Raw genomic sequence first — 11,046 nt, 5'->3', positions numbered from 1 at the left:
TGGGGTGAGAAGGGTGGAATACAAATACTGCCAATAAATAAATAAATAAATAAATAGCAAGTGAGCACCACTTGAATCAAGAAAAAGTAATAAAACAACCAGATTTCCGCAAGAACAGTTGCACCGTGTGTTTAATCAAACAGCTGAAATGCTAACAGAACAAAGAACCGCTTCCTTCCTCCAAACTCCATTGTTGAGCATTAACATCACTTGAATGCAAACTATGTCAACACAAGTTGTTTTCATATATATTCTCCCTGCAGCTAAACATGGCAGTCCAGTATGTTCAAAGCTCTTCTTCTTGGCCTGGAAGCCTCTGAAACAGGACCACCAGCTCCCACAGCTGCAGCCGCCTCCAATAACTAACATTTAAAATCTTTCTTCAAAGTGGTCAGAACTGTGGTGTGTGTGTGTGTGGGGGGGGGGGGGTGTGTGTGCAGATATGTGGTTTAAAATAGGGCTGGGACCTATGTGAAGTGCTACGGCAGCTCCCAGCAGTATTCATTGCATTCTACAAGTTCAGTGGTTCTTGATAAAAGGCCCTTTTTTAAAAACCATAATAATAATTATAATACTAAAAGCAAAATACATACATAATGTCCCACAATGGGTTTTTTTGGTTAAAGCTACTAATAGCAAGTTTTTATCTTAATATTAAAAATAACAGTATTTATTTTCTGAAATAGACAAAAAATAATTTCGTTATTTTTTCTAGTTTTTTTGTGTTGTTTCCCCTTGTTTTGTTTTTTTAAACAAAAGCTTGGAGGTCTTAGATACACAAATGCAACCGACAATGGAGGAAAAATATTTTTGTGAATTTTGAAATTGTTACTACTATTTAAATAGGTTTTAATAATGTTCCACAGTGGGGTTTTTTTTTGTTAAAGATACTAATACTTGTTAAAGATACTAATAGCAAGTTTTTATCTTAATATTAAAAATAACAGTATTTTTTTTCTGAAACAGACAAACATTTAGTTATTTTTTTCTCTTTTTTGTGTTGTTTTTTTGTTTTTTTTGTTAAAGCTACTAATAGCAAGTTCTTATCTTAATATTAAAAATAACAGTATTTCTTTTCTGAAATAGACAAACATTATTTAGTTATTTTTTCTCTTTTTTGTGTTGTTTTTTTCCTCATTTTTTTAAAGACAAAAGCTTGGAGGTCTTAGATACACAAATGCAACTGACAATGGAGGGAAAAATTAATTTTGTGAATTTTGAAATTGTTACTACTATTTCAATAGGATTTAATAATGTTCCACAGTGGGTTTTTTTGTTAAAAATACTAATAGCAAGTTTTTATCTTAATATTAAAAATAACAGTATTTATTTTCTGAAATAGACAAAAATTAGTTGTTTTTTCTCCTTTTTGTGTTGTTTTTTCCCCCTCATTTTTTTAAAGACAAAAGCTTGGAGGTCATAGATCAGTGCTTCTCAACCTGGGGTTCCTAGATGTTTTTGGCCTACAACTCCCAGAAATCCCAGCCAGTTTACCAGCTGTTAGGATTTCTAGGAGTTGAAGGCCAAAAACATCTGGGGACCCCAGGTTGAGAACCACTGTCTTAGATACACAAATGCAACCGACAATGAAGGAAAAAATTAATTTTGTGAATTTCTTATATATCCGGAACCTGGTTGTTGTTTGTGGGGGAATTTTGTATAATTTCTGAGAGATCTAAAAAGGGGTAATAATAATATAAAAAGATAAAATGTGAAAGAAAGGAGACCGTATTGCAATGCTGCTTGCTGGCTCCCACTTATCGAAGTGGGCTGTATATTAATTCTCTGGAATTGGGAGACTGGTTTGTAGAGAGTTGCCAATCCTTTTCAAAAGATGCCAGGGCCGCAGGGACCTTCCTCCTTCGCCAAAGCAATGCCCACGATGGGAAAGGAGGGGGAAGGATGCCAAAGAAGCCCACGCCAGGCAGCCAGGGCCCCTCTCTACTTCTGCTGGTACCCTATTACTATGGAAACCCTCCTGAAGTTTCCCCTGGCAATGGCTTCCTTCCCTCCCTATTTCTTTTTATGCATCCCACAGTCAAGGGCTTATTGCCAGCACAAAGGGGGAGAAAGGCAGTCTGTATGTGTGTGTGTGTGTGCGAGAGAGAGAGAGAGAGCACACATGCTCCATAAGGTTTGTTGCAAAAAATAACACCAACTAGAAAGCAACAGGAGGAGTCGCAATGGAAAGGACTCAAACAGGAGGAAGTGGGAGAGGCACACCTGCTTCGGCCCACCTGATGTGGCCCACCCGGACTCTCTTCTTTGCGCACCTTCATGCGTGGAGCAAGTGCCCCCTTCCCTCTCCGTCCTCCATGTGGCAAGGGCTCATCATTCCTCAGACTGTAGTCGGAACCCCCAAAAGTCCTCCTCCTCCTCTTCTTCCAGCTGGCATGCTGCTGCCCTCACTGTGGCCCGTGGGCCTCTCTGGTGGGTGGTCACAGTGTAGGAGACCACGGGGCTCTCCCGAGAGATCTCCAGCTGCTCCCTGGCGGAGGGGTTCCACTCGGGATACAGGAGCTGAAACAGGGATTGGAGAATGTATTGTCAAAGGCTTTCATGGCTGGAATCACTGAGTTGTTGTAGGTTTTTCCAGGCTATACGGCCATGGTCTAGAGCAGTGGTTCTCGACTTTCCTAATGCTGCAACCCCTTAGTACACTTCCTCATGTTTTGGTGACCCCCAATCATAAAATTAATTTTGTTCCCACCTCACAACTGTAATTTTGCTATTATTATGAATTATACTGTAAATAGGTTCTTGTGGGTTTTTTCGGGCTATAGAGCCATGTTCTAGAACATGGCTCTATAGCCCGAAAAAACCCACAAGAACCTAGTGATTCCAGCCATGAAAGCCTTCGACTACACTGTAAATATCTGATATGCAAGATGTATTTCCCTTCATTAGACCAAATTGAGCACCAATACCCAATACACCCAAATTTTAGTACTGGGGAGGAGGGGGGGGGAGGTTGGAGGGGATTGATTTTGTCATTTGGGAGTTGTATTCACTGGGATTTGTAGTTCACCTACAATCAAAGAATATTGTGAACTCCATCAATGATGGAATTGAACCAAATTTGGCACACACAAGTCCCATGAGCAGCAGAAAATACTGGAAGGGTTTGGTGGGCATTGATCTTGAGTTTTGGAGTTGTAGTTCACCTATATCCAGAGAGCACTGTGGACTCAAATAAATGATGAATCTGGACCAAACTTGGCACGGATACTCAATATGCCCAAAGGTGAACACTGGTCGAGTTTGGGGAAAATAGACCTTGATATTTGGGTGTTGTAGTTGCTGGGATTTATAGTTCACCTACAATCAAAGAGCATTCTGAACCCCACCAATAGTAGAATTGGGCCAAACTTCTCACACAGAACCCCCATGTACAATGAAAATACTGTGTTTTCTTATGGTATTTGTCGACCCCTCTGATACCCCCTCGTAACCCCTCAAGGGGTCCTGACCCCCAGGTTGAGAAATGCTGTTCTAGAGGCATTTTCTCCTGACGTTTCGCCTGCATCTATGGCAAGCATCCTCAGAGGTAGTGAGGTCTGTTGGAAGTAGGACAATTGGGTTTATATATCTGTGGAGTGACCAGGGTAGGACAAAGGACTCTTGTCTGCTGGAGCTAGGTGTGAATGTTTCAACAGATCACCTTGATTCGCATTTAATGGCTTGGGAGTGCCTGGGGGGAATCTTTTGTTGAGAGGTGATTAGATGCCCCTGATTGTTTACTCTCTGTTGTTTTGCTGTCGTAATTTTTGAGTTTTTTAATACTGGTAGCCAGATTTTGTTCATTTTCATGGTTTCTTCCTTTCTGTTGAAATTGCCATTAAATGCGAATCAAGGTGGTCAGTTGAAACATTCACAACTAGCTCCAGCAGACAAGAGCCCTTTGTCTCACCCTGGTCATTCCACAGATATATAAACCCATTTTCCACTTCCAACAGACCTCACTACCTCTGAGGATGCTTGCCACAGATGTAGGCGAAACGTCAGGAGAAAATGCCTCTAGACCATGGCCATATAGCCCGGAAAAACCTACAACAACCCAGGGATTGGAGACTTTGTCAGAGGCAGATTTCCCCTTAGAACAGGCATGGAAAGGTGTTTCGTTTTATTTATTTATTTTCCACATTTCTATTCCATCTTTCTCACCCCTTAGGGCAGCGTTTCTCAACCTGGAGGGGTCGCGAGGGGACGTCAGATGGGTCACGAAAGGCCACCAGGAAACACAGCATTTTCTGTTAGTCACGGGGGTTTTGTGTGGGAAGTTTGGCCCAATTCTATCATTGGTGGGGTTCAGAATGCTCTTTGATTGTAGGTGAACCATAAATCCCAGCAACTACAACCAGAGGCGGCCCTAGGTAATTTTCAACAGTAAGCAAACAGTATTTTGGCACCCCCCCCCCCCACAATCATTGGTATGGAGCAGGAACGAGAGGGGCTAGGTGAGGCTCAAGGGCCCGGCCCCTTCGGGAAGAGGATTGCCCAGCAGTGAGGCAAGGAAGCCAAGGCTCCCCCCGGACTGCCATGGCTGTTGTGAGCTGAGGGGGCGCTCCTCAAGTGGCGGTCGAGAGGCATTAACAGAGGCGCCTCTGCGCCCCTGGCAAAAAAAGGTGTACCGCAACCGCTTAGTTTGCGTAATGGACAAGCCACCCCTGACTACAACTCTATAATGTCAAGGTCTATTTTCCCCAAACTCCACAAGAGGGTTCACGTTTGAGCACACTGAGTATTCATGCCAAGTTTGTCCAGATCCATCATTGTTTGAGTCCACAGTGCTTTCTGGATGTAGGTGAACTACAACTCCAAAATTCAAGATCATTGCCCACCAAACCCTTTTAGTATTTTTTGTTGGTCATGAGAGTTCTGTGTGCCTATTTATTTATTTATTTATTTGCTTTACTTCTATACCGCCTTTCTCAGCCGAAATGGCGACTAGATCTAGACACTATGCTCCTACTGATGCAGGCCAAAATCCCATTGGCTTTTTTTGCCGCCACATCACATTCCTGGCTCATGTTTAACTTGCTGTCCACGAGGAACCCAAGATCTTTTCCACACACTGCTCTCGAGTCAGGCCTCATCGTCCCCCATTCTGTCTCTTTTCATTTCCCCTTTTCTGCCTAAGTGGAGTCTCTTGCATTTGTCCCTGTTGAACTTCATTTTGTTAGTTTTGGCCAATCATCTCTCTAATCTGTCAAGATCGTTTTGAAATTCTGGGAGTTGTAGGCCAAAACACCTGGGGACCCAGAGTTGAGAACCACTGGGCTAGATCATAGAATCATAGAATCAAAGAGTTGGAAGAGACCTCATGGGCCATCCCCCAGTCCAACCCCCTGCCAAGAAGCAGGAATATTGCATTCAAATCACCCCTGACAGATGGCCATCCAGCCTCTGCTTAAAAGCTTCCAAAGAAGGAGCCTCCACCACACTCCGGGGCAGAGAGTTCCACTGCTGAACGGCTCTCACAGTCAGGAAGTTCTTCCTAATGTTCAGATGGAATCTCCTCTCTTGTAGTTTGAAGCCATTGCTCTGCGTCCTAGTCTCCAGGGAAGCAGAAAACAAACTTGCTCCCTCCTCCTCCCTGTGGCTTCCTCTCACATACATGGCTCTCATCATATCTCCTCTCAGCCTTCTCTTCTTCAGGCTAAACATGCCCAGCTCCTTAAGCCGCTCCTCATAGGGCTTGTTCTCCAGACCCTTGATCATTTTAGTCTGGACACATTCCAGCTTGTCAATATCTCTCTTGAATTGTGGTGCCCAGAATTGGACACAATATTCCAGGTGTGGTCTAACCAAAGCAGAATAGAGGGGTAGCATTACTACCCCTTGGGGTGACCTCTGGAGATGTCACTGAGCCTAATGCATGAAGCATCAAGCTCCCCACTGCTGCATCAAGGATGCCCTCCCCATCAAAACACAGAACCATGCATGAGGAAAAGATATCTGCACATTTTAAAAGGCAGTGCTCTCACCCTGAGGATAAGAGGATCCATGAGATCTGGGGCCCCCATTTCTGGTCCTGACTGCTTGGCCATATAGATGCCCATACTCCCCATCAGGCTTTCACTCACAGGAGGCAAGTGGCAGGCAATCTTCCCTCTGAGGCGGACCATTGGCAGAGAAGGACTCAGCCCATGTGTTCCTGGATCCTGAAGCCCTTATTTACCTGAGCATGGCAGTATCTGTCCCCCAATGAGCGCTCTTCATAGAAGTGAGTGGACATCGGCATGCTGAATGGTCGGAGTGGGCTTTCATGGGGCACGGCTTTTGTGAGGGGGTGGGGCGCCTCTTCCCCTTCACCCAAGGCCTTGGGCAGGCACACTCCCCACGTGGCCTTCTTCAGCCTGGAAACAAGGAAAAGCAGGCGTGGCACTTTAAAACTAACATTTAAGGCAGGGGTCCTCAAACTAAGGCCCGGGGGCCGGATACAGCCCTCCAAGGTCATTTACCCGGCCCTCGCTCAGGGTCAACCTAAGTCTGAAATGACTTGAAAGCACACAATAACAACAACAACAGTCCTATCTCATTAGCCAAAAGCATGTCCACACTTCCCATTTAAATACTAATAAGTTTAGTGGGGCAGTGGGTTAAAGCACTGAGCTGCTGAGCTTGTTGATCGAAAGGTCACAGGTTCGATTCCAGGGAGCGGCGTGAGCTTCCGCTGTCAGCCCTAGCTTCTGCCAACCTAGCAGTTCGAAAACATGCAAATGTGAGTAGATCAATAGGTACCGCTCCGGCGGGAAGGTAACGGCGCTCCATGCAGTCATGCCGGCCACATGACCTTGGAGGTGTCTACGGACAACGCTGGCTCTTCTAGAAATGGAGATGAGCACCACACCCCAGAGTCAGACATGACTGGACTTAATGTCAGGGGACTACCTTTACCTTTACTTAAGTTTATATTTGCTAAAAGTTGTTCTTCATTTTAATTATTGTATTATTTTAAATTGTTTTTGCACTACAAATAAGATATGTGCAGTGTGCATAGGGATTAATTCATAGTTTGTTTGTTTTTTCAAATTATAATCTGGCCCTCCAAGAGTTTGGGGGACTTTGACCTGGCCCTCTGTTTAAAAAGTTTGAGGAATTCTAATTTAAGGCCTTTCCAGATTGTGCGTTTGTGTGTTTCCTGAACCAGAATGGCAGCTTGGTTGCTGTTATTACTTGGCTGACGTTGGCGCGTTTCCTCAAGGGAAGGCCTTCTGGTCCAGGAAAACATATTCCCAGCGTTCAGAGGGAAATATTGTGTTCCTGGGAAGATAAAACCCTCCGCCCAGCGACTGCATCTGTTGCAGTCATTACGTGCACAAGTGCCAGGGCACGCTACTTGAAGTGAGAATGCGCAGCTCTGCCATGCAAACCCACCGGGAGATTTTGGGCAAGTCCTGCCCTTCTCTCAGTAGCCAGGGTGGGAAGTCCACGGCAGCAAACTCCCTCTCAATAGCAGAACCAGCCCGAGGAGGGGGTCACCAGCAGTCAACTGGGAGGCATTTCACAACAATAAACAGGCTGCCCGTCCTTGGTGGAAGTTTCCATGGCAATACACACCCACTCACCACCCCACACATGAAGGAAACAGAAAAGCCATTATCATGTCAGCTTGGTGTGCTATGCCGGAGGATAATTTCGCTTTCTATATTTGCACCCGCTCATATATTTCTCAACATGAAAGCAAATCTTCAGTGTCATGACTGCTGCCATGTTGTGCAGCCTCCCACAAGTACAACCCCACTATCAGCCTCTAAAGACAAAAAAGAGCGGCTCATTTCTCCCATCCACTTTGCATCAAGACATTGTCCTCAATGATGGAGAGTGCCCAATAATAATAATAATAATAATAATAATAATAATAATACTTTATTTGTACCCCGCTACCATCTCCCGAGGGACTCGGTGCGGCTTACATGAGGCCGAGCCCACAACACAACAATAACAATAACAGCAATAATACAAAAACAATACAAAACTCATAGCAAAATAAGCAAAAACAATAACAATAACACAACGCATTTAAAAACCTATGGCTGGGACAAATGCAATAATTAAAAATTTTAAAAAAATAATGCTGGGCATGAACAGGTAGCATGTAATTGGAATAAAGGTTTTGAAGAGGGAAGAAATGTGCAGACAATCCAAAATCATTAGGGTCCTTCCACATCACACACTTGCAGCAATAAGATCCCACATTTAGTGGCCATGGATTCCTGGAGTTTATAGTTTGATGAGGTACTAGAGCTCTCTGGCTCTGTAATAAGAAATTGGATGTTGTCATGTATCATATTCTGCATGGTTGGTGGTGGTAGGCCTAGCAGATGGTGATGGAAGGGTTAATGTAAGTCTTAGTTCTAAAGGGTTGAGTAATTTGTAAGTAAGAGTTCATGGGTGAAAGCAATTAAGGGTGGAGGTATGCAAGAGATGGGTTGCAGCTGCGTATTTCCGGATATAAGGAGCGAGCCCTGCGACTGATTTTGGGGAGAAAAGTATTTGTCTTATTTTGGTGGTAGATGCTGCTGGTTTTCCCCCAGGTTTGTGGATTTTTGGTATCCTGACCTGTCTTGAACCCTTGGAACCCTGAATCTTTGGACTGGCTTTTGACTACGGTATAGACTCTTGATCCCTGGACTTTGTTTATTGAACTCTTGGCATTTGACCACTGGACTGGACCTTTTTGACTACGGAGTTATCTTGAACCTGCCACAGTGTTTGCTGTATTTTTGTTTTATATTCTGTGGCTGAGTGCTATCTTTGTGTTTTGTTTTGGACTATTCACACAGCCAAAAAGTAAGTGCTGTTTTAATTAAATTGTTTAACACAAACTGGGAGTTTGGTTCATCTCTACCTGAATAAGGCAGAGCCCTGGCATCGTGACACTCTGCTGCATGGGAAGGGGAGATGTGGTGTATTCGGAGAGTGGCAGATCTGCAAGGAAGCACTCTGGTCACTTTGGGACTTGGATAACCCAGTTCAAAGCAGATATTGCGGGATTTTCTGCCATGATATTCTGAATTATATGGTTGTGTGGAAGGGCCCTGAGTCCACACTACCACCAGATTCTTGTAAGCCACTCCGAGCCCCAGGGGAGTGGCGGCATATAAGTTCAAATAATAAATAAATAAATAAATAAATATAATCCAGTTCAAAGTAGATAACCTGGGATCAGATCCTGGGATATAAGGACAGTGTAGAAGGAGCCTTAGCTGGAAAACAAGTTGTCAAACAATCAAGAACAACAATAGCCGAAATATTACTATATAAATAGACACCTTTTCTCTTCCAAAGTGTGGCTGATCTGTGGGGAATGCAGAGCCTGGACACCCGCCTCCTTCCAAAATGGCCTGAATGAAGAAGGTGGTGAGTATGGGTGTGAGTGTATGGATGTGGAGTGAGGGCTGAGTAAATGTGAATGTTCCCTTTGTGCAATCAATATAACCAATACTGATTGCACTGATTGTGTCTACTTCTTTCTCTGAAAGTGCCTGATAGCAATCTGTCTCACTTAAAATAAATTAAATAACTTTTTGTAAGTTTCAAAAAGTATTAATGATAGCATAGAATCATAGAATCATGGAATCAAAGAGTTGGAAGAGACCTCATGGGCCATCCAGTCCAACCCCATTCTGCCAAGAAGCAGGAATATTGCATTCAAATCACCCCTGACAGATGGCCATCCAGCCTCTGCTTAAAAGCCTCCAAAGAAGGAGCCTCCACCACACTCCGGGGCAGAGAGTTCCACTGCTGAACGGCTCTCACAGTCAGGAAGTTCTTCCTCATGTTCAGATGGAATCTCCTCTCTTGTAGTTTGAAGCCATTGTTCCCTTGCGTCCTAGTCTCCAGGGAAGCAGAAAACAAGCTTGCTCCCTCCTCCCTGTGGCTTCCTCTCACGTATTTATCCATGGCTCTCATATCTCCTCTCAGCCTTCTCTTCTTCAGGCTAAACATGCCCAGTTCCCTAAGCCACTCCTCATAGGGCTTGTTCTCCAGACCCTTGATCATTTTAGTCGCCCTCCTCTGGACACATTCCAGCTTGTCAATATCTCTCTTGAATTGTGGTGCCCAGAATTGGACATTGCATGTCTACAATGTGTGTGTGTGCGTGTTTGCATACACACACGTCAACCAGGAATGTCAAAAGATACCTACTCATCGATGCTGCTCTGCCTCCTCTTCAGTTCCTCCAGGTGGCAAAACACCGACAGGGCCCGGGCATTCTCCAAGCTCTTCCGCTTCCGCCCCCCTTTCTTCTTCCAGAAGAGCTCCTTGGGGGACGGGAGCTTCTGGAGGGCTGGGACCACCTCCCAGGAGAGGGGTCCGGCCTCAGCCTGGTCACCGCTGCTGGGCCTTTGTGCCCTGCGGCCGGAGGTCTGGAGGAGAAAGGAGAACAGAGCTGGACACAGAAGTAGAGGCTGATCTTGGTTTTGACATTGAACATCAAGAAAACCAAAGTGCTCTTCCAGCAAAAGGCACCAGATAATCCCTCTCCAATGCCAGAAATACAGCTTAATGGTGTAACATTAGAAAATTTTAACAATTTCTGCTCCCTTGGCAGCCCCCCCCCCTCCACCAAAGTCAACATTGGCACTGAAATTCAACACCACCTGAGCTCTGCGAGTGCAGCATTTTTAGGAATGAAGCAGAGAGTGTTTGAAGACCAGGACATCCGTAGGGAGACCAAGGGGCTTGTTTATGAAGCTATTGTCCTCCCAACCCTGCTATACGCTTGCGAGACGTGGACTGTCTACAAATGTCACATGCAACTCCTGGAACGATAACGTCAGCGCTGCCTCCAGAAAATACTGCAAATCTCTTGGGAAGACAAGCAAACAAATGTCAGCATGCTGGAAGAAGCAAAGATCACCAGCATCAACTCCGCTGGACCGGCCACGCTGTCCGGACGCCCGACCACCATCTCCTAAAGCAGTTGCTCTACTCCGAACTCAAAAACGGAAAACGAAATGTTGGCAGGCAGGAAAAGAGATTGAAAGAGCGGCTCAAAGCCAACCTTAAAAACGCTGGCATAGGCACTGAGAACTG

The 11,046-nt window shown here is 44.9% G+C and overlaps 1 protein-coding gene across 1 annotated transcript in view; it reads right to left on the bottom strand.

Annotated features, from left to right (window-relative positions):
• Positions 1–2,159: 2,159 nt before the first annotated feature.
• Positions 2,160–11,046, bottom strand: part of INCA1 (inhibitor of CDK, cyclin A1 interacting protein 1) — a 30,068-nt gene continuing 21,181 nt past the window's right edge. Inside the window, exons 4-6 of the mRNA XM_060782976.2 lie at positions 10,156–10,376; positions 6,182–6,359; positions 2,160–2,520 (exon numbers count right to left, since the gene is read on the bottom strand). Of these exons, the coding sequence (XP_060638959.2) occupies positions 2,332–2,520; positions 6,182–6,359; positions 10,156–10,376 (588 nt within the window). The 3' untranslated portion in view covers positions 2,160–2,331. The remainder of the gene's footprint in view (positions 2,521–6,181; positions 6,360–10,155; positions 10,377–11,046) is intronic.

Source organism: Anolis sagrei, chromosome 6 (genome assembly GCF_037176765.1).
Source record: "Anolis sagrei isolate rAnoSag1 chromosome 6, rAnoSag1.mat, whole genome shotgun sequence".
NCBI classification, from domain to species: domain Eukaryota; kingdom Metazoa; phylum Chordata; class Lepidosauria; order Squamata; family Dactyloidae; genus Anolis; species Anolis sagrei.
This window is presented reverse-complemented; position numbering and strand designations above follow the sequence as displayed.